This window comes from Kryptolebias marmoratus, linkage group LG23, assembly GCF_001649575.2.
Source record: "Kryptolebias marmoratus isolate JLee-2015 linkage group LG23, ASM164957v2, whole genome shotgun sequence".
In the NCBI taxonomy this organism is placed as follows: Eukaryota; Metazoa; Chordata; class Actinopteri; order Cyprinodontiformes; family Rivulidae; genus Kryptolebias; species Kryptolebias marmoratus.
Genome location: NC_051452.1, coordinates 14,674,302 through 14,698,884, shown reverse-complemented (window position 1 = coordinate 14,698,884; position 24,583 = coordinate 14,674,302). Strand labels below are relative to the sequence as shown.

The window sequence follows — 24,583 nt, the reverse complement described above, 5'->3', positions numbered from 1 at the left end:
TTGGGTCAGGGCAAGTTGAGGGTATTGAGATGAACAAACTGGATTTAAAAAGGGAATGCTTACAGCATTTGTTTTTTTTTTTTTTTTTTTACAAGAGATAAGAATGGTTGCAATATAAGGATAAAAATATGAGTGATTGTTGAGAATGTTTGTGTTCAAGCAGTGACAGTCGTTGTTGGAAAAAGTTCCATTAGTGATACCCAGTAAAAGAAAAAAAAAAACAGAAAATGGAGGATAAAGTACCTTCTCGAAAAAATCTAGTATGCGATCTTTGGCCCTCTGTGTGCATCATATTTGTTTTCCCCATCCACACATTCTGATAAAAAGGTGGAGCTACCAAAACCACACTGCTAGTCATAACAATTTTCTTTCTATTTTTTGTTTGTTTGCTTGTTTGATACCATTTCCGCACACGATCGGCATGTTTAGGTTTGTAGTCACAGGTAAGAACAGGCTTTTCTGACGTCATTTCTGAAAAGTTCTGTATCTCCTGTCCACACGGAGACATCGTAAACAGAGGTTTTTTTTAAAAAAACTCCACTTTGGAAAACTGAGTCTGTGTGGACAGGAGGCAGAAACAGCAAAAACTCTCCATCCTTCAAAGTGTGGACAGGGCTTTTATGGCTCCTACAGCACTGTCAATCACAACAGAACTTCAGTTCTTCACAACACGAGTCTCAAACGTATACAAAAGGTTTTGACCTAAAATAAATAAATAAAAAATTTTGAAGCTTATAAAAACAGCTTATTCTTGTTCTCAGGTAAAACTCATACTACAGCCTTGAAGTTTCAAGAAGATATAGATTGAATGCAGCTTCTGATTTCAATGAGACAGATATGCCTTAAAAATGTCCTTATTGAAATTTATTTGGAAGCATAAAGTCACTACTAAACATACAGCTATCGTCACCTTTGTGATTAAGATGATTTGGTTTTTGATTTTTTTTTTAATCTCAAAATAACTTAATTCTCGAAAGAGTACATTTACTTTATGCTAAACATTTGGACTTCAATCTCAAAAGTTCAAAAAACAAATAAAACAAAAAAATTTACACCTCAGTTCTTTTCCTCCTGAGTGGCCTAATAATAATAAAGTTAATAACGATTAAATATTGCCCTAAACCAATCTGCAGCAAAACCTTTCATTTGTGATGTCGTTCAATAAACATATGTTCTGAGACGCTGAAACTAAATGGTGTCAGCTTTTTTTAGTCCATCTTTAAATTATTTTTTACAGCAATTGTTTTTTTATTGTTTTTGAATGTCTGACTTTATATCTAGTAATTTTTTGGTAATTTCATGCATTTTTCTTTTAAGACTAAACCAGATAAACTTCTACTATGGCTCTAGTTTAAAAGGACATCAGGTTTATGAGACATGTTGGCAGGTTGTAGTGTTGCACATCATGTCTGGAATTTTATTTTTCTGTGCGCTTGGTACCTTTAGCGTTCATTCAGCAACCTGTCTTCTATAATAGATAAAACCTTGTGCCTTTTGTGTCTGTGGTTAATAGAAATACCCGACCTCATTTCTTGAAACCATCACCAGCAACGTTTCAGTGTTCTATATTAAACTCTAATGTACATAAAGCAGCATTTTTTGTTATCTTGCTTTAATAACAAAAATCTTGTGGCTCACAAATTTCTTGTGTCTAATCATGACCATTTGTGCTCAGGATGGGTTTTAACCTCTTTTGTAGAAAAAAAAAAAAAAGAAAATGCCAAAGCTGTCACTTACATTGAATGTTATTGTTCTGAGCAGGATAAGCTTCTCACTAACTAGCATGAGTGCATTTGTTCTTTTTTGTCTACGCCTGTTCCATTTTTTTGTAAAGCACACACCGCATAACCCGCCGTCAGGTTCAAGGACTTGACGGAAAAAAAGTGAAAAAGCAACCCAGGTTCCACTGAGAAACTTTGAAAGACTTTCAGGAAATCTGGAGAGCTAAAGATCAAGAAGCCTTTGAGGGATTGTTACAAGGAGGTCTGGCTGCTTCAAAGCAAAGTGTGACAACAGAGATGGTTGGAAAGTGTTTGCACAATACTATATATTCAGCTAAAATTGTTCAGTGTGGCTTTTTTCCCTTTGGGGCGGTAATGGCATTCTCCATGACAATGGCAGTGTGACACGACTGTGCCCTTGAGGTCCAGGTGCCTCCTCTGGGGGGAACGCTGTGGAAACACGACAGGGTCAGCGGTCACCTCCCATCATCCTCCGGCAGCCCATCCTCCTCCTCCTCTCCGTCTTCAGGTGGAGCGAGGACAGCGAGGAAGACAGCGAGAGGAGGAGTCCTGCAGCGAGCCCACTCAGTCCGGCTCTGGCAAACTGGGAGCTTTAGCCACAGGCGGTTCTGGCTGCGGCTCTTCCTCACGCAGCTCCCTGCCCGTTCCTCCAAGGCCAGGCCTGGATCAATACGTATAGCGGCGCGGATTCTTTTGGCACCCAACTATAGCTGCGCAGTATTGCCCCGAGGTACGGGTCCGTTAAAGACAGCAGTGTGTGCATGTGAGCAAAGTGGACTGAGTTTACTCACAGGGGGCGATGAAATGCTTGGCATAAAACTGAGGCTTCCAACAAGCGTGGTTTTTATTTATTTATTTACTTCTGCTGGAAATGAAGGAGATTTATGAAAATAATACATGCAGGTTTTCTCCAGGATTTAAACTATGTGAATGTCTGGATATGGGTTCAAGGAGCCAACCTTTATAAAATATTGCTAAAAACTTCATAATTACAGAATATTGTTTACTTTTAATTAATTAGGAAACAAAAACAATATTTAGTTACTTCTTTTTGAAATATATATATATATATATATATATATATATGTTAAAACATGCGATCCTGCCACTGAAATGGACGATCTGAAAAGTTGTCAGGATGTTCATTGGAGAAATAACTCTCTTCTGCCACCTGCTGGCTGAAACCAAACCACTGAAACTAGTTCTCTAATGATGGGGACGAAAGAGAAACCAAATGTACATTCACACAGAACATACATTTCCAGCACAACACCAAATAAACCCGTACTGTGGTTATTTTTCTTTTTAATTAAAATACACACACAAAAAAAGCTCTCCTATCCAGCCTTGGCACATACAGAAGGTAATTTAAAAAAGAAGGGAAGAAAATGGAAACAGAACAATTATTAGTTCAACTACTATCAAGTACTTTTGGCATTCTCCACAACAGAAATGTTTGTTTCAATCTGTGCAGATAAAGACAAATATAAAATCAGCTTAACTTAATGAAACTAAAAAAAACAAAAACAAAACAAAACAAAATCAACCTCAGATCTCTCCTTAAAGTGATGATACTGTAAAAATAAAATCAGCCGAGACGTTCTTAGCTTTGCATCCCAACTCTCTCAATTCTGACTGATGGATGAGCTAATGGCTAGTCCAGATGTGGTTAAGATCAAAGTGGATTGCTGCAATCTTAACTTCAATATTAGGAAAAAAAAAATAAAATAAAATCTCATACCAAGTCATCCAAATGTTTTCTACTTCTCTACATTGCTGTCCAGTTTGGTTGTAAAAATTTGTTTAAGGGGTCATTGGATATTTTGCTAAAAGACAAATGAACCCACGCCCACACAGACAGGCAACTACATGATCGCCTGTCGCTGTAAGATGAAACTGGGGGAAATGTAAAGATTTATAAAATAATGTATCCGTGAACTACAGTGACATTTTTGACTCTGTAGTCGTTTTAAGATAGCAGCAATCCATCTTGTTCTTGGCTTTGCTAGGACTAGCCATTAGCTCATGGAGCCAGTCAGAATTACAGTATTTTATAGCCATCTACGACAGGTAAGTTATTAACTGTTCATGATCTCTTCACAAAGCCCTATGTCCAAACATCTGAACTACCACTTCAGCAGTAGTTCCCACTTTTAGAAGTGTCGAAGCATGTCAGGCACCTGTGGAGAAAAAAAAAACAAAAAAACAAAGGTTTCAAAAATCCCTTGTGTAGACGAAAGTGCCTTAAGCACACAATGCTAGGTTCAAACACCAGCAGGTTATGGTCGCTCATAAAATGGACTAAACAAGGAATCACACATAAATAAAATAGAATAAAATAAAATCTGATGTCCGCCAGCAGAAGTCAGACCTATTTTTTAAAGAAATGTCCTGCATTTTTACACCTCCGAACACAATATAGGGTTCCTGCACAACTCCCATTTGATTATTTCACACTTTCCCATACTCAGGTTTTCATACCGTTTTAGGTTTTTGGGCAATTTTAAGGCTTTTTTATTTTCTAAAACAAACGAAACAAAAACAAAAAAGATCCATCTGCACACACTACGTAAACCAAACTAACCCTTTCCTCCTTACAAGTTTATAATTTGTACAATGACATATTAGGGCTATTTAGAAAAAAAATAATTGATGAAAAAGTTCTCCTATTTTCTAAAATTTGGAAATTAAGTGTAAATTTTACAGAGAAAAAAAAAGTCGCAATTGACAAATAAGAAAAGATTTTTTTTTTCCATTTGTTATTAGGCTCTCATTGTTTATGATGGATTATGAGGACACGTTTACCAGATTAGTGCTTTAATTGAAGCAATCTGAGGTGCAGTTTGTTACTCCTGCTGCACTGGAACTCACAGGACTAATTTCGATCCTTCACAATAAGTCTCTAACTGGGGTGTCGACTTCTAACTACTCTTTAAGGTCTCAGCTGAAGTATTCATTTTACTGAAGAACAATAATGAAAGCTATTTTCAGATATTCAGAGTATTTGAGGTTAGCACTAAGTGTGTTTGAAACTTATTGTGAAGAATAAGTTCTGTAATAAACCACACCTCGGACTACTTCAATTAAAATATTACATTTTGGAGTGAACCCATAACCTTTAGAAATAACTAACATTTACCATTTTGCCCATACTTATTTAAACCTGAAAAATACAAGAATTCATACTTTAAGACTGAACATAAATATATTTTGAACAACCCACATATAGACTAAATTAGTTAAACCATGACATACAACCCCCAGTTTTAACACTGGGTAAGGATTTTATGTTGGAAATTAGAGAAAATATTGATGGATGGATACTTTATTGATCCTTTCCAGGAAATGTATCTAGAATTAGTTAGTTGCATATTCTCCTGAACAACCCTGAGAAGTGTTTACATCAATGAGAGAATTTATTTCTTCACTCGGAGCCGTGAACACAGAACTCACCGTACTGATATGTGGACCTGGGCGGTGATGGGAGTCTGCCGTGTGGACTGCTGGAGGCCTGAGGCTCGGAGCTCTGCAGCCGAGATCTCCGGACAGCTGTGGCGACTGCCTGAGCAAACCTGGACAGGCCCACACTCGCCTGGTTCTGAGCCTCCCCGAATGCAGTACTGTGCCCGTTCAATGTCGAGTCTGCTAGGTGCAAAGATGGGAGAATGGAGTTGGTTGACGCTTCTTTCTCTGTTTCTGCGACCTCCATGTCTTCTTTAAAGACGACAGGTGGAGGAGGGGGAGGGAAGCTAACATCTTCCTCCTCTTCTAGAATATCCTCAGCCGCCTTCTCGTCAGTGCTTGAACCACTCAGCTCCATGTCTGCACTGGGGCTCTGGAGGAATTCTCTCTGATCCTCTGAATTAATGTGATCATCACTGGTAGTTTCCCCCTCACTGCAGTCTGATGCTGCAGCTGGTACCACCTCAGACTTAATCTCTGCTTCCTCTTTCTGTTCCTCAGTGGTGTCTGAACTGTTCTGATCGTCTAAATCACAAAGAGGAGGCAAAGAAGCTGGAAGTTCTGGACTGAGAGACCTTGTTCTGCTCTCTGATCTGCCAGGAGAACATGGATCTCCCTCGGTCCCCTCGGTTTCATTATTCTCAGCCTCAGGAGGAACTTCAGGCACAGGTGAGACCTGGTCCTGATCTGGAACAGCCATAGAGTGCTCTGAATCACAGGGTATAGTTTTGTTGGGGGGGACTACTGTAAACGTGGTTAACCCCCTCTTCTGCACCGGATCCTCCCACTCAATCTCAGTTGGGAGGTCAGATTTGAGAACAGACTCGTGCTCTGCACAGAAATGTCGGTCATCTGGACACTGTGAAGTCACAGACACACAGGAGGAGAGGTGAAAACTCGAGAAGGCAGCAGAGTTTTTCAAACGCGTGACCAGTGTTCCTTTGGACACTGACGATGTCAGGACTCTGGCGAGAGCGCTGCGGGCGTCGGTTAAGTCTTTTCCTCGAAGCGAAGGCATGAAGGGATCAGGTACTTGGTGGAGACGAGTCAGTGATGGACGAGAAGACAAGGATGGCTGCGCCTGAGAAAGATGAGGTGACGAAGAGGAGGATGGTGACAGGCCTACAGAGTGGGACTCATCAGCTTCGTTCAGCTCCTCCACAGTGTTCAGGGACTCTATTATCCATGGAAAAAACACAAACAATTAACCATTTTCCATGTTAATATTAGATTTTTAAGTGTTCAGGTTCAAACACCAAAGAAGAAACGTAAAAATAAATGGATTTTTAAAGAAAGGTAAAAATCGTACACACAGACAATCAAATTGTGGGAAGTAGTTTCAGAAACCCAGTAGCTCATTTTTTGCATCATGTCTTTTTTATGTTAGACTTTTTTTCTAAAGTTGGTACATCTTTAATAAACCCAAAATGGCATGTTTTTAAAATTTTGGATTTGTTTGCATGAACACTAAAATCTTATAAGGCAGAACAAGGGTATGAATAATTCCTGAAGTTTTGAGTGTCCCACAGGGAACCACAACCCTAATGGCTGTGAAATAAAATCCAGATTGGGCTGAACTAAAGTTTGCCTTGGCCAAGAACTCATACTGGCCCCAAAAGTGTTTAGTCTTTCACTGCAACAGCTGAACATTGTTAATCATCATCATCCCTACAGGGAGGTACAGTGGTGGCACCATCATGGTACAGTCTGCTGAACAGCATCACCAAAATATACAACAAAATAGTGGAGCAGCACATAAACAACTGGTCTTGAGTGATCGAGTAAACCCTTACAACATCTGTGATGTCCCTTAACAGATGTAGAGGTTGTGGAATCAAATGTGATAAATTAACACCAGGTGTGAGAAGCTGGCAGAGCCTTGCCCAGAAACATTCACCTGCTGTAGAACGCTCCAACAAAGTAGTCTAAACGCATTTGAAAGGTAAAGCTTTCTGTTTTGAGGATAAAACTGGAGAATAGGAAAATGAGACTGCAGCCCTCAGTCACCTCCGTCAGGTAAGAGTCTGTAAGCAGGAAGGAGAACGTTCAAGGATTTCTTCTGTTTTTAAACGTGCTGTAATAAAGACCATTTGGCCTCTGAAACTCAGTGAAGCTGACATGAGAGCGGGAACTTCAACCCTTCAGATTATCTAAGAGCGGGAGGCGAGGAGTTTGTTTATCGACCATCAAATCGTGACTGGGAGTTATTTTTAACCAGCTGAGCAGTGTCAAGTAATCAGTTTTAAAAGAAAACAATGGAGGAGTGAAAAGATGTTGGCTATTTTAATTGGATCATTTATGCTTCGTCAATCGGATGTTTCCTCCATAAACCCATAGCCCTAATATTATGACTATAATAATATAAACACTGTCAGCTCAAGTCTGTTAAAGCAATCAATAAAAAGGAGCAAAGCACACAGAAGCAGACCTCCGAGGGGGTGGGGGTGGGGGGACATATCAGACTAATACAGGGGGATGAAAGCTTGGACAAAAGAGGGATTTATCTGAGAACGGGCAGAAGCCAATATGTTCTATGAAGGCTACAGGTCACTTTGATCGCCCTCAACAGGGTTAAACTGTTCGCTCTGATAAAAGCTACATTTTGCGCTGTATTTAACTGCTAAATCTTCTATTTGATGCCATTTGCAGTGACATTTTAGACTTCATTTAAACGCAAATCGCTGATGACCTCATGAAGCATCAAGTGAGGCGGTAAAGATTTGTCAGATACAAAAATTTAGTGCTCAAAAGCCATTTGATTTCGACTTAAATGCTGTAAAAAGTCATTTGGAGTTATTAGAGCATATATCTATTCTGCTGTTTCAGACTGTAACCACTAGATGGCAAAATGGACCATTCAGCTGGGGATTGTCGAGGTGGACTAAGATTTCAGGTATTACAATGTACTGAGCACTGAATGGAATGTTTTCTTTCATCATAGGCACATAATGAAGAGCTTACCTCTAACGTCAGTGTGTGAACTCTGCTCCTCTTGTGTGTTTACACAGGGAGGAGGTGGAGCCCTCCTTTTGGTACTCCTTAAAGTAGATTCTGCTGACCGCTAAATAGAAAAAAATATATATATTGGAGGATGGCTCTGTTATCATCTATGGCTCAGTCTACAATGACTTCAAAGTTTTTAATATTTAGATAAAGAAAAAAAACCAACCAAAATATCTCTTTCAGATGTTCTTTTTCATATAGCTCTTACCTTGCTGCTGGATGTTCCATTAATATTTTTTCTAATAAGTTTAGATTTTATTAGCCATTTCATAGTTTAACATAAGGTCATGTAATGCCCTGATTGGTGTTGGGTGTAGGAGGGACTTAAATCACTACATCCAGAGTGCACAGACTCTGGTTCTAAAAATACAACATGGCAGCCCTGGTAAATCTGGTCCTGCTGGCTTCAATTCCCAAAAAGAAGAGAAGGCGTAGACACGGCCTATAATATTTTTTAAAATACAGTCGATTGTGTTTTTAGTAAAAAAAAACAAACAAAAACAGATTTTTTTTAAATCTTATCTTTTAAAAAAGTCATTTTTACCATCTCTTTGACATTGACAGGATCAGGATCAAATTAAACAAACTTGTTTAGTTTTCTCTGAAATTAACAAAGAAAACTAAACGGTATTAGGCCTGTGCAATATGACAAAATAATTTATGTTGTGTCACAAAATTAGCACACTAGATATTATACTTTATTTCATGGTGTCACAAAATAAACCGTCATTCGGATGATGGTTTGCGGCACCATGAGGATCAAGGCATAGAGAACCAGTATGTTCAGTGAAGTTAAGACAGAACCAGGTAGCTCCAAACAGAAGGACCAGCTGGTACAAATCAGCTATATCCGTAGCACGGACATAGTTTAGCTATGAAAAGACTGACGCAGACCAGAAAGCTGTAATGTTTGCAAACTATGTCATAAACCGGTTCAAACTGCAGACTCCAACACAAGAAACAGTTGTTGAAAGAGTATGGAGAGTGTTTACGAATGAAGTAGCAAGAATCCCTCATTCATATATATCTAGACACTATATACAGCTATTTTTTTTATTCTCACTCACACTGATAAGCATATTGGTGGGCAGCAGATGTACGGTGTCCTGCCCAAAGACACTTCAGCACGCTACAGGGACTGGGGATCAAACCCCCAACCCTCTGGTATGAGACTATCACTCTACCCACAGGGGCAAGCTGACCCCTTAAATCTGCATAGATATGGTCCCAATTTACCATGTTTTATTGGTCAAAACACTCAACTCCAGGTTCACATTGCGCAGCAGAGTTGCCGCATTTATGTTACGAGTGTCGGGTCAAAGTAAAGGTGGAAATTCACAACAGATATGTGGACGAGCCGAACGCACCCCTAAATGAGCTTGACAGTGCACCTCATCCAAATGGACGCTCTGCAGTCGATGTTTGCAGACAGACTGTTTTCCTGATGACCATACAGAAGAAATAATCACCACCAGGCCTCAGGGAAGCTCTGGAGTCATGGCGACTGCCTGAGGATCATCTAATGTGTGTCACCACAGATAACCATCCTTACACTTCAGCTGAATGAGTGGACATCCTTGGTGTTTTGGAATCTATCAGAGGGTCTAAATGTAAAAATATAGTTCAATAATAATAATAAACAATAGCACTTAACTTGGGATTTTACAGTCTGAAGATGCTATATAAATGAGCATGTTTAAAGCTAAATTATTTGCCAACAAAACAATCTGCACAAGTCATAATTTTCCCTCCAGCGTTAGTAGACGTATACAATAATTTAATGTTCAAATGAACATTTTACCAGAATGTAGCTTACAAATGTCACATCTGTACCTAAATGTATGCATCCCACATTTATTTGCACAAAACAGAATGCGAAACTCCCTCGAGTGGAACTAGCAGTGTATGTGTGCAAGAGACTGATGACTAAACTATTTACTAGATTTACACAAAATGCAAATATAGTGATATATATCAAAATGAGATCTTGGTCATATTGCACAGCCCTAAATGGTTAAAAAAAAAAAGGGTAACAAAAAAGCTAAGAATATTCTCTCTGTGTTTTGATACATTATTAATCTGGACATTTTTGTCACCTATAGACAAGGCATAAGTATTTCAGTGTTGTTGAAATGTGTGCACTCTGTTTATTAATAATAATAATAATAATAATAATCTAAAAAAATAAAATTAGGAGTAGTGCGGACAGGGCCCTTATGTCAGTTTTTTCTCTACATTTCTTTAAGCTGTTTTGTTTGGTAACAAATTCAAATCTTTCATGCCTTGTTGTAAACATAAAAAGAGGACGATAAATACTTTCCTCCCGAACACCCCTCACCTGTGCTCCTTTCACATGGCAGCTGCTCAGGTTGTTGGGGACGCTCTGTGACACACCCACAGGTGGCGGCGGGGCTCGCTTCTTTTTAGGCATTTCTGCAGGCAGGGGGTTTGTAGATGAAACGCTGACTGAATTCACGCCGACTCCCACTCGACTGCTGAGGCCAGGAGACACTGGAGCGCTCACTGTCCCGTGCTACCAGAAGTAAAATATGTATTTGGACCATTAGCTCAGAACATCTGCGTTCAAGTAAAACACTGTATCCTGACAGCCTGAGAACATACGGATTCATGTTTCCTCCTCCTGAAAAGGCTGAAGAAGCCTCGGTTCTTGTGTTTCTTTTCCTTCCTTGGCAAGTCTATAAAACGTTACCAGTTATCAGTAAACAACAAAGTGCTAATGAACAATGTGGCGCACATGAATATCTGTGTGTGCGTACATTACCTTGTAGTGGAGGAAGAGAGATGACTTCTGTAGGCGTGACAGCTGTTGGAAGAAAGAAAACATTATTTTCTAACACACACAAATTATTTCTGGTTAGAACGTACCATAAAAAAATACATTTCTATAAAAGAGCAGGTGTGTTGTTTCTAAATTGTTTATTGTGTCAATGCTTATTTAACATTCTCACCATTGTTTTCCTCTTTAATTTCTTTTTATATTTTATATGTGAATGATTAAAATAACACAAACCCGTTTAGTTTGTTTGGGGAATAATGCGCCATGTCAACTTTTATACTTGTTAAATTACTTAATTTTATATAAAACAAAATTCTCTATAGAAACACATTAGGAACAAAACCAATTTTCTTTGAAATCTGCTTTAGCATCTTGCAGTTTCTCTCTTATCTTCTCCTTTTAGGATTTTGCTCATTTAAGCTACCATTTTGACGATTTTAGCATTAGCTCCTTATAGACTTTAGATCTTCTATAGATTTCTGCTCTTTTCAGCCTGTTTTCTGCTTTTTTAACTTAGTTTTAGCTTATTTAGCAAATCTCAGCGAAGTCATTCAGCACTCAGCATTTACAAAAGAAATGCAATTTTTGTAGTACTTATTTTTCTTTTACAGGCTTCTCCATTTTGTGATTCCATGTGGCTCCAGACTCAAATTTTCTGATGTTTTTGTTGCTTTTTTAGCCATGTTTGACATCAGAATGTCTGTAAATTTACAGTATATGTTTGTACAATAATACTGATTTATATTTTGTATGCTTTAAACACCAAAAACCCTAATTGTTTAAGTTTTTTTAATTCTGTCTCTTCAGGACACCCATTCTCTTTACCCACTTTTCCATTCAGGGTGGAGCTCATGCCTTTCTCCGGGGACTTTGCAGACCGATCAGACATGTTGACTGGGGAGGGAACCGGCAATGTTTTCCATGTTGTCTGATTGGTCTCTCATTGCCTTTATAAAGAAGCTGCAATTTCAGCCACAAAAAGCCTGGATAAGATATCTAAAAAGATCCATTAAGACTGAAGCCTGTGATCTCAGGTTCAGGCTTCCCTCTAGCTCTCAGACATCAATATCAAGACTAAGATAACACAAAATGTTGGAAACCATCCTTTAAAATTCTCTTCATGTTGACATAACTCACCACACCAAATGTGAGGCAATTAACCAGTTTTACCACGTCCCAAAGGTGCCACTTGCTGGATTCAGATCTTGATGTCACTAATGTTCAGACTAAAGTTTGAAATGACCATTACTCAGTATTAGAAGTAGCCATTAAAAGACAGTAAAACTGTAGACTCAGACCACTATTGATTTATTAACAAGTGTCAAGTGGGTTAAGATGAAGCTCCCCAGACTGCTGCAACAACCAGACAAAGGCCAGTTGGCTCCAGGGATTCATGCCGCTGACACCAGGCTGAGAAATTACGAGGAGTCTTAACAGAGGAGCTGTGACTCCATTTTTAGACTTTAACATGAACACCAGCGCAGAGACAGCTGTACCATAACCAGGAGGCATGAACTGACGAGGAGTTGTGTTCTATTGTGTTCAAAAGTGAATCTCGGTTCTGCATTACTATGAATGACCATCATGTGAACATATAGCAGGACCAAATGAGAGGACCAGTCCTGTCAATGTTGAAGAGAGACACCATGAAACTCCTGGCGTCGTGTTGTGGAGAGCCACAGGGTATGACTTCGAGGGACCCTGACAGCACAGCGTTACGTCAGTGACATCCAACGTCCAGATGTCTTACCCCTTCGGAGTAGAGTACAACTTTTTTAACAAGATAACACCTATCCATGTAAGGCACCTGGGTCTATGGACTGCCTACATCGTGGTCCTTCAGTGGTCAGACAGGTCCACCATTCTCTCTCCAATCGATCATGCATGGAATTATTTTATGGTCAAATCTGACCCAATGCCATTTAGTCAAATTAAGGACCAGCTACAACAGGTGTGGTCCAACTTCCTGCAGGTGTACATGCAACAGCTGTACAACTCCTCTTGTAACCAGGCTCTAGAACAGGGCGCCAGACTTTTTGCACTTAGTTGCATCGGCATGCCATATAGGTGCACTCAATCTTTTTTTTTTTTTTTTTAATTTGTTTACTAAAAAGCAGGTTCGATGTTAAAGAAACAGACATTTTATCAAATCTGAATTATTTCAAAGCAAAAACTTATGAAAGTGCTGATGTTTAAAGTGTGACAAATGTGACTCGTGCGGCAAACTCGTGCAGGAAACATGAATGCATTGATTTTTGCTATAATTGAGATTTATGAAAAATTAGTTTTTAAAAACACCATCTAGCTATTCCAGTAAATAAAATAGCAAATAATCTTCAAAATCTACCTTTAAATCGAAGTTTTGTATTTAAGTATGTCTTCAGAAATAATCCTTTTAATTTCCTTTAGAGTTGATCATTGTTCTCTGCTGGCTGCCGTAGTTCTGGGAAATCCCTTCGTATAATGTTTGGAATCTTTGTGAAGCTTAGGCTTTACCCTTTTTAAATATGGGGCTGGAATTTCTAATGACATCATGTTAAACCGGTACTCTCATAAGTGATAAATCACCAAATTTTAACAAACTATGTATCATTTTGAAGCTTTTCAGATGGAAAATTTGAAAATAATTATAACTTAATATTGAAAAACTCCTCATTGTGACTCATTTTTGCCAGCATGAGTCACAATGATATTTTTAAAAACACAAATGACAAAGTGTTTGCTGGTCCATATCCGTCTACCATTTTGTTTCAAATCAAAAGCTGTGGTCATTATCTTGCCTTAGTCTTTGCAGGAACGTTCTCCATGTGGGTGCCAACATCCCACCCTGGTTATAAAAGGCGTGTCTTTTAACGTACCTGTTTCAGCCGCCCTGGGCTGATAATCAGTGGTATCCTTTAATGCTGTGTCTTCAGCGAACACTTCCCTCAGTCCGTAGTCATTTAGGCTCTTGGTCAAGTCCAGCGGCTCTTTCGACTGAGAGTCTCTAAGAAGGACTGTTGTCTCTACGTTAAACTCACACTTGTCACACACTGCTGGCAGCAGAATCTCAAGAGGCAGCCTGGGATTCACTCGCACCACCGTCTTGTGGGACGTGTTGTAGTTTATAAGTAGACGTACTGTTGCCTGCAAAGAGAAATGCGTTTTCTCCAAAGTTCTTGCACATATCTTGACCCCTCCCCCACTCCCCCCTCTTACCTCAGGCATGTATGGCTTCTTCATTTTTTCCTCAGTTCCCTTAGGCTTCAACACGATCTGCTCAGCTTCCAGCGAGCCTATGGGAGAGTTCGGCTTGAAGCTGATGTTGTTCTTGTTGGGCGAGAGAAACTCAACGGTGTAGTCGGGAAGATTCAAGCGGTAACTCACACAGAGCATCACCAGTACGTCCATCACCGGCTTACTGAGCAGAAAGTTTCATCCAGTTAAGTCAACACATTCATAGTTAAGTTTTTGTCGTTTAAAATGTCCTACACAGTAACAAAACAGTTCTATAGAATACCTTCCGTGCACAGTGATATTCTTCTTCAGCCCCTCTGGGAGAACCACACACAGGGAGTGATCCCTCTCCAACAGACTCACGCTCTCCTCCATCTCAGTGGACGTCGAGGACGATCAGAAGCCCACCCAGGACCAGGTGCTGTACCCAACGTCAGGTGAACCTCCTGAGACAGAGCATATTTTCAACTATTAAATCATTCATCACAGTACAAGTAGGTTAAATATAAAAGAATGTCTGCAAAAAGAAAAAAAAAAAACATACAAATCACACAGATCATCTAGCTTATCTGTTCATGTCAGCACAAAATGGCTTACAGCAGCCATAAAACAAAAGAGTCTGCTTGAAACCCACTTCCTCTAATAACCTTTTAGTTCTAGTTGAGTAGAATCTCTATTTTTAATTTCCAGTTTATTTGATGTTTTATTGTAGTTCATATCGTCTTCTACTTTCAGCCGATCCCTTTTCAGGGGTCGCCACAGAGTCAACTTCCTCCATCCAACTCTGTCTTCTGCGTCCTCTGTCCTCACTCCAACTACCCCTATGTCCTCTCTAACTGCATCCATATATCTCCTCTGTCTTTTTCCTGACAGGTGCATCTCTTATATCCTTCTACCAATATACCCACTGTCCCTCCTCTGCACATGTCCAAACCATCTCAGTCTGGCCTCTCTAACTTTCAGTCGTTCAACCTGTGCTGTACCTCTGATGAGCTCATTCCTAATCTTATCCATCCTCGTCCGTACCAAGGAGAACCTCAACATCTTCAGCTCTGCCTCTTCCAGTTCTGTTTACTGTAGTTTACATATACAAAGATAAGTGACTGATTTTGTTTGTTTGTTTGTTTTATACTTTTAACTAGCAATGTCCTGAACTGGTTTCAAGTACCAGATCAGAGTCTCAATCAAGGTACTCTTTATGTCCATATCAAAATAGCTGACTACGTTTCACTCATGGTCTGATTGTTGATAAACTATCTATGGTTTAGTAACAGTCCTTGTGATCTAACATATTTGTAGTATGAAAGTACAGTTGAAAATGCACTGTATAAAAAGGCAAAACCATTTTCCTCACTTTCTGAAACAAAGTCAGACTAAATCTTTCCTGTTTTAGATTCCTAAAATTATTTCCATGTGTTTTTTTTGTTTGTTTTGATTTAGCAAAAACTTCTATTGTTCTATTGGGTTTCCTTCTACAAGCTTCTCAATAGTTCGCTGTCTCCTTGACTCCTTCCTGAGCGGTATGATGGCAGGACATTCCCATGGTGGTTATACTTGTGTAGAAATGTTTGAAAAAATGAACCTTCAGACATCTGGAAACTGCACCCAACAATTAACCAGAGATGTAGAGGTAGATTATTCTCTTCCTGATAACTTGACTGATTTCTTTAGATTTTCCCATGACGTCACACAAAGAGGCAGTGTGTTTGAGGTGTGTCTTAAGTTAAAATACATCCACAGGTGTGCCTCTAGTTAACTCAAATGTTGTCAATTAACCAATCAAAAGCTTCCAAGGCCATGACATTATCATCTGGGCTTTCTTAAACTGTTCAAAGGCAGAGTAATCTTGGTGTATGTAAATTTGTGACTTTGAAAAAGTAACAATAAATAAAGCTCTTTCATCATTCAGGCATTTAACAAATAGAAACAATCCTAACTAACCTAAAACAAGAAAAGGTTTGGTTTGATTTTATGTCAGAGAATGAGAAAAAAAAGATTATTAAAACCTCTGATTTTGACTGTATTTACCAGTGATGATATTTACTGCCATTTAAAAGCTATAAATTATGTGTCTGTGTGTAAAATCATGCTTTTAGATTAACAGATCTATATAATATCCATTAAACGGAACAATTTCTTGACTCATGAAGCCACTTTCTGATATTCTGATATTTCCAAAACAAATACACTTCTTTAAATTTAATATTTTATTTATTAAAATTACTAAAGAGAAAGATTAGAAATTACTGTCACTGGATGTAATGCAAGTTTTTTTTTTTTTTTTTTTTAAAGAACCAAGATTTGGTCCTTAGCCGAATTCGCCCCAATAAAACTACTGCAAAAAAGGTAATAATTAAGAAGAACTTATACAACACTTTAAACTAACAAGTCTAAATCACTCGTAACTTTATAGGCCCTGAAACGTTAAACGGGACAACGCGACGCCTGAAAATGACGCCAATTTGTTGTTCTGCCGGCGCTAACTCACCAACAGCTCGGTAAATAAGTTTAACCTCGACACTCCTCCTTCCTCTGGGTGATGTGCAGCTCTCCGTCCTCACCGCCGACCCTCTGCAGCTCCTTTATTAGGCACCGTCTCGTCAAACGGTTCGACTCAAGTCCAGAAAACTCAACGACCTCCGCGCATCTTAGGCTAGGAGTTCAACAGCGCGTGTCATTTTCAAACAGCTGCTTATCATGATGCGCGTGCGACCCTGCGGTTCTGCTTCGGCGCATGCGCACTGGTGCACAACCCAACTCCCGTTCGAGTCTAACTTACATGTTAAACCAGCATACATAGACAATATGTATAATCTGCAGAATGTGTAACATCATCCATTTAGATTTTAATTTATTTATACTAATATGCTAAAACATAATTTAAAATAAAGGTCCTTTTAATGCCAGAGTTTAAGATTAAGATCATTTTATTTTGATAAAACCTTGAAAGTAGCATTATGCTTAATCTTATCAAGTTCACACTCAGAGTATGTGTTTGAGATCATCTCAGCTACTACCACATCTAATTGTAGCTCAGTATATGTAAAACTAACTGAGTTATAGCCATTCTTGTGTTGACTTGTGTTGATTAGCTGCTGTGGCCATCTTTAATTCACTTGACTCCCAAAGTTAATCAGTTGCAGATGTACATTTGGTGATTACTTTGTAAAGGGTTCATTGAACTCTGTCCAGTGGTTCACGAGATATTTCGCTAACAGACAAAGTTGACTCCAGGCAGTTTATGGCAAAACTTTAGATAAAGAACTTATGCAATCAGTTAACACTCAGAATGTATGTGCTGGGGATCAGTCTCACCTATTACCACACCAAATATTGGGTCAGTATGTCTAAAATTGATTGAGTTTTAGCCACTTTTGTGTTTTTAAAGTTCAGCTGTCTGTAGCAGACATCTTGATTCTGGTTGACTCCAAAAGTTAATCAGTTGTGGATATGTGTCCAAAAGTTACTTTGTGGAAGCTTCTTTAAAATTTGTCCAGTGGTTCATGAGATATTTTGCTAACAGACAGACACACAAACACAAGCCTGGTGGCGGGCAATAAAAATTCTATCTGGGACAGTTACCCCTATTAAAATAACATGAAGACATTACTTGACTTGCTTGGCTGTCCTCAGCCATATTGTTCCAGCTTTCAAATAAGCTTACTGTTTCTTGAGTAATAGGGATTAATGCTCTTAGAAGTCTTTACATGTCACCTCATCTAGAAACAGTAATATCAATGTGCCCATGATGTTTTAAACTTACCTGTGTCTGTAGACGTTCCCCATGCCCTTCCGGTGTTCTCTTTTGTTGGATGAAGTGGCAGCAGGAGAGTGGTACAGGGAGAAGGAAGGAATTCTGTTCCCCTATAATCCCTGTTTAGCTGACAAGTCCACCACACCTACAGGCCCTGCCCAGTCACATGACGGCACTTTGCCTGTCTGTGTTTGTGTAAGTAGTGCTCCAGTGCCTTGTGGGTGGTGAGGGGCATCTGCATGGGCATTTATAAACCTGGCAAACTAGTCTGGAGACTAAAAGCTGTTCCCTCTCACCACAATAATGTCAAAAACAGGAACTACTGAAGTCGTACTGGCCTCTAATCCTCATAAGCTATTGATCCTCTCTATAGGATCGGGGTAAACTATTGCTGATCAGCTGCTTGTCTATAACCCTGTGTGGTTCGGACATAGACTAGTCTTCATTAGAAAGGAAAGCTGCTTCATACTCACTTAAAAAATGAAATGTATTTACAACCACAATTTTGAAAAATGTGTGTAAAATAAAAATAACAGCAGAATGCAATGATTTGCAAAGCTTGTAAACCCATATTTTATTCACAATGGAACAAAGTAAACATATCAATTGTTTAAACTAAGAACAAAAAATTGTGTGTGTGTGTGTGTGTGGGGGGGGGGGGTAATTTTGAATTTTATGGCAACACCACATCAAATAAGAGGCCAAATAGCTGACAAAGTAAGTGATACAAATAATAAACAGCTGAAGGAGCTTTCTGACTATTTAGGTTAATTGTCAACATGTCAGTAAGGGGATTGTGTATAAAAAGAGCATTTTAGAGGCTGAATCTCTCAGAAGTAAAGATGGGAAGAGGTTCATCAGTCTGAAAAAACGGTGTCTTAAAAATTGTGGAACAATTTCAGAATAATGCTCCTCAACAGAAAACTGGAAAGACTAAATATCCCAACATCTATAGTTATAATATAAAAAAGATTTCAAGAATCTGGAGAAATCTCTGAGCTCAATGGACAAGACTGAAAGTTAATACTGGATGTCTGTCTGTGATCTTCAGGCCTTCAGGGGCCACTGCATTGAAAACAGCTCTGATTCTGTTCTGGACATCACTGCATGGACTCAGGAACTCTTCCACACATCACTGTCTGTAAACACAGTTCACTGTACCATCCACTAATGCTGCTTAAAGCTTTAAGAAGGAACCTTAAGTAAAAACTATTAGGAAATGCCTATTTCATCTCTAGGCCAAAGTCTCATTTAAAATGGACTGAGGCAAAGAGGAGAACTGTTCTGGGGTCAAAGGAATCAAAATTTCAGTCTTTCGGAAACCATGAACACCACGTCCTCCGCACTAAAGAAGAGAGGGACCATCCAGTCTGTTATCAGCACACAATTCAAAAGCCTGTAACTCTGATGGTATGGGGATGTATTAGTGCCTATACAATGGGCAGCTTACACATCTGGAAAAGAACCATCAATGCAGAAAATTGTGTAAATTTTAGAACAGACGTCTTTTTCAGGGAAGGTCTTGCATATTTCAGCAACAATGTTAAACCACAGACTGCATCCATTCCAGCAGCAGAGCTTCATAGTAGACGAGTCCAGATGCTGAACTGACCTGCCTGCAGTCCAGATCTCTGAGGGTCACGATGTCAACAACTGACAGTCTTTGAATAAAACTTTTCTTTAACCTGAAAAGATGAGCAGCTAAGTGGGCATTTTAATCAAATCCAACGTGGGGAAACTCATATCCATACCTTTGGTAATCTTGTAATCTCATTGTGAAGTCTGTCAATGAAGACTCAGCAGGCTTGTACAGTAGCTGCTCGCAGTAAACAGATCACTGCATGACTGTTCAGTTTATAATAAATTTCCTGGGATGACTAAGAGATAAACAAAGAGCCTGTTCAGTCCCACCATCCAGTCTGTTGCTCTGTATGGTCACTTACTGCGTTGTGAAATGAACACAAACGTAGCACAACAGTACTGCCAGAACAGACGTAATGCCACAAAAGGGTGAAAGAAACAGGAAATATGTAGAGCTATCACTTTGTTTCAGTTTTGACATATTATACTTGTTTGTTTAGTTGGACCAGCTGTGCGTGATGAGATAGGTGGCATGAGAATGACAAATTTTATTCATACTGTGCCTGTAAAAAGACACACACAGGCTCAAACATATCCATACATCAACCTAAACCTTAAGAAACGGTGCTGAAGGATCTGGATCTTTTACCTTGACAAAAACAAGGCCTATTAACTTATTGTTAGTGATCTTGATTGACTGCAGCTGACAGTTTCTCTTTACCAGCAGAAAAAGGGTTTGTTTGACAGCTTTTATTGGATTTACCAATACTCCAGCCTCCAGCCATGGCCATGAAATGGAATTGCTGGAACACCAGTGTCACGGTCCACAGTGAATTCAGTTTTACATCATCATGAACTGAGAGGGTGCTGACCAAGAAAGAAGCCCCTGCTCCAAAAAGCAACACCGTTAATGCTTTTTGGATAAGCCAAATGTCTTTTGGACAAATGTTTTATGGTCAGACAAGACAATGCTGTTTGGCCACAATAACAAGAAGTAAGTTTTGAAGACTCAAAGTGAGGCTTTCAAACCTAAAAAAAAACACTGTACCAGCTGCCAAGCATGGTGGTGGTAGCATTAAGGCCTGGTTATACTTCACAAGACAAAAAACATTGATCTTGCTGACGTGATTGTGAGACGGTCTTTTTCTCATGGACAGTTCATACTCAAAGAGAAGCTGTGGGAGAGACCACACATCCTGTGCATAGCAAGAAGAGTGGTCGGATATCAGCCAGAACTGTACCAGAACCTCGTTGTTGGATACAAAAGTCCTGTGGTCAAGGTGCAAGTTGGTAGGAGACATTTGACCACATATTAGTGGGGGGGTGTATGTAAATGTAAACGTGTATGTTGTGTGATCAGTCCGTCCTTGGAAAACCGGTCCAAAACAATCATTAAAAGACCAAAATTAACCCGACGTTTTGTGGAGATTCCAGTCGGTCTCTCTATTAATCACCTGTTTGCAGCTTCCTGAGTGGCAGGGTGGAGCCAACTGCTCACAGCTGTTTCCTGTCAGCTAATGAACCACATAGGTATTTAAGGCTCGACACTGGAATATTGGATACCATATGCCCTTGACTCCTGCTGGTGCTCCTTGGGTCAACATTTTCCTTGTGTATTCCAGGTATCTGCCTGGTATCCTCCTGAGCAACCTGGAAACAACAAACCAAACCTCAGCCACTCACTTGAAAATGTCTCGCCATCTCCTCTGGTCCTGGAAACCACTCCCCTCCCCTCCAAGCCTGTGAAGGACAACCACACAATAAGCTACTGGCTGGTTTCCCTAATCTAAGTGGACATTAACCACCATCTCCTCTCCTTCGAAGAACCTCCCGGTCCACTCTGATACTGACCAACTTGTAAATAAAACCACTTACCTTTACTTATCATTGTCCGTGAGTCCTTCTGGGTTTCAGTATTAAAACTCTTAATATAAATACCACAACCTTGTCACATTCGTACTGGTGACCCGTGGATCAAACTTCTGACTACAACTGTGGTCAGTCAAGTCCTAGGCTCTCCTCTGAGTCATGCTACAAGTAACTTCTGACATCAGAGTTTGAGCAAAACTGTGAATTTTATCACTCTATCTCTAATGAAACATGCTGCAAACTTAAAGAACGTTGCCAAGGAGGACATATGTAAACTGCAAACACCATTTGGACAATCCCAAATACCCACTGGAGATTAGCTTTATTTTATTATCAACCTTTTTTTCCATTATTTACATTTACTGCTTGGTTTAGTTGTTATGTTTACATTATTTCAATTATTAGCCTTAATAAAGACACTAACAGTTTTGCCTTAGTTAGGTCTGTATCTTCATATATGCCCCTCATTTCCTGTAACAAAACAGTTAAGTTAGTCTGTCAGATGAAAAACTCCAGTTCTGAGACAACAATCAAGACGATCGTATTAAAACCTGCTTCTAAGCTTGTTGTCAGATATGTTCTCATGGAGAAGTGAAACTCCTTGCTCCCATGTGAGGTTGACATGGTACACCGAGCTCAAGGGTGTGTCTGCCTCAGCTGATACAGACTAAGGGAGGGAACTTCTTTCCTGTTTTCAATTCAGTGTTTACCTTGTGATCTAACAGAGCAACTTTCACATGTATGGTACAAAAACCCAAACAGGCAAATAGATGAAAGACTGGGTCCACCCTATAACTTGACACAGCCTTTAGCAATTACCTTGAGGTAACTGTGAGACCTTACCAGCCATGTTGTTCTAAAGAAAATTTGGCTCACACTTTGCAGCGTGGCTTCAAATGAAAGTTGTTTTATACATAGGTGCTCTAACGTCCTGCCACAGCATTTCAATCAGGTTGAGGTCTGGGTCATTGCAACGGTTTGGTTCTTTTCATTTTCAGTCGTTCACTTGTAGATTAGTTGTTATGTTTGGGTTCCTTGTCCTGTTGGATGATTGGGTTCAATTCAAACTTCAGTTGGCAAACGGATGGCCTCGAATTTGACTCGAAAACAGTAAAGTTCCTGGTCAATGACAACAGGGTGCCCAGGTTGTGTGGCTGCAAAACAAGCCCAGATCATCAGCCCTCCACCACCGTGCAATGCGATGATGTGCATTAAAGACAAACATCTTCACTTTGGTCTCGTCTGCCCGAAGCACATGGCTCCAGTACGTGTTGGAATTTGTTCATAAAACATTTTTCAAGCCTAAATTATGCTACCGTATTCTTTATGAAAACAGAGGACTTTTTTTCTGCAACACTTCCAAACAAACCATAGTTGTTCAGTCTTTTACTAACTGTCCTATCATGAACCTTAAAAAAAAAAACCTTAACCTGCTAAATGAGGCCTGCAGGGTCTGACTTGAAGCTCTTGGGTATTTGTAATGCCTTTGAGCTTTACAGTGTCGGACCTGTGGGTGAAATTGCTGTAACATCCAGTCCTGAGAAGGCTGACTCTTGTCTTGAATATTTTCCATTTGGAAATCATCTTTCAGTAGGTAGACTACAAATTTTTTTTTATAGTTTTAAAATGACCTTATAATTATGACCACTAGTGATAGGACACCTAAGGTTAAGTTCCAAACTATGCTTCTGACATGATGTTTAGGGTTTTCTATAAATTAGGACTCAAAGTTGCTGACCACAAAGACTCTACCCAGAAAATAGTTTATAAATATTTTATTTTAGCGCTCAAGGGAAAATTGCAAGAGACAATACAGATCAATGAGGAGCTCAGAGAGGTTTGATTGTTTAAAGTCTTCCTGTTGATTTGGTTTCTGAGATGATTTTTTTACAGGTTGGAGGAGACAGTCCAGGAGTCCGAAGAGGACAGTGGAGAGTGGGCAGGCAGGTAAGTAGACTGAGTTGAATGACTTTTGGAGTCTGTATCTTTATTTTATGAATAAAAATCTAAGCTGAATAAATGACAGCAATAAAACAAAACTTTTTACCATGATTTGTATGTACATGTCTTAAGTTGTTTACCTATATCTTCAGTTTAGTGGGAATATCTTCTTTTTTTTCAGAACAGCAGAAACTGTAAAAAACAAAGCATGTGTAGGTGAAAGTGCAAAACAATGACTGTTATCTGATAAAAATCATGTCTATGTTCAGTCCAAGTCTATTTGTGCAGTCACACAAGCACATCACTTTGTACTTGTTACTTGTAAATGGAAAGTGTCATTGGGGTTGATTCACTTTTTTGACCAGAAGAGGGAAGCATTGAGCATTTAAAGTCTCGAGAAATGAACTTTATGCCAACGCAACTGGGTGGACAGCTTCAGATTAAAAAAAGAGAGCAACAATTGCTTTTCCACTCTGGTTTTTACCACACCTGAATGCTCCAGAGCAGCAAACATCTGCATTTAAAGAGGAAGTCAAGCTTACTAATGATTAGTTAATCAATACATTTGCTTAAAGAGCAACTAATTGCTGCTTACCTAACTCTTAATTCTTCCAGAAGCAGTAAGAATGGACTCATGTTTTTCACACATTGCTGCTGTTTGGCTCAGCTTTCCATTATTCCTTACATAATAAAGTTTCCATGTAATTAATCATGTTGTCCAGCAGGGGGCGACAATTCTTTAGAAAACACAGAGGACGTAAAGCTCTGCCTCTCAGGTCTGTGTACACCAATATGGTCCCCACGTGAGCACGCACGTGCCTCAAAGCCATATTCTCACCTCCATTTAAGCACAAATGTTATTATCTATAAATACCAACAGTTCTTTGAGGATAAATAAAAAATAAAAAAACAGCGTGTGAAGCCTCATACCCTTTAAAATGTACCAATGAGACGTATGCAACATGTTGTTCATTTTAACATTCCAAAAAATAATCAGAAAGGTAAAATGGCAGCACATGATTGTGATTCTATTCAATATTTTTGCAAATATAATGAAAAGAGGGTTAGAATAACATGTCTGAACTGCTGAAAAGGGATTTTGAAGAGCATTATTTGCAAGAGAACTGTCCTGAAAAGCTGTTTATGGGGAAATAAATTCAAAGATGTTGTTGTTTCATTACTGACATGGGCTTTAGACAGTAATGGGTTACATGAATT

The 24,583-nt window shown here is 39.2% G+C and overlaps 1 protein-coding gene across 2 annotated transcripts; it reads right to left on the bottom strand.

The window, feature by feature from the left end:
• Positions 1 to 1,880: 1,880 nt before the first annotated feature.
• LOC108242142 (cordon-bleu protein-like 1) lies at positions 1,881 to 18,112 on the bottom strand. 2 transcript variants are annotated; one of them, XM_017426794.3, is made up of 10 exons: positions 17,984 to 18,112; positions 14,504 to 14,666; positions 14,203 to 14,404; positions 13,863 to 14,130; positions 10,990 to 11,031; positions 10,830 to 10,903; positions 10,546 to 10,740; positions 8,166 to 8,265; positions 5,196 to 6,380; positions 1,881 to 3,922 (listed from the first exon to the last, which is right to left on the bottom strand). In XM_017426794.3, exons 2-10 carry the CDS (start codon positions 14,593 to 14,595, stop codon positions 3,915 to 3,917), a joined length of 2,166 nt encoding a protein of 721 aa, XP_017282283.1. In that variant the 5' UTR covers positions 14,596 to 14,666; positions 17,984 to 18,112; the 3' UTR covers positions 1,881 to 3,914. The 2 variants fall into 2 exon arrangements, with proteins under 2 accessions (XP_017282283.1, XP_017282284.1); XM_017426795.3 differs by lacking the exon at positions 17,984 to 18,112 and adding an exon at positions 16,709 to 16,966.
• Positions 18,113 to 24,583: the final 6,471 nt, after the last annotated feature.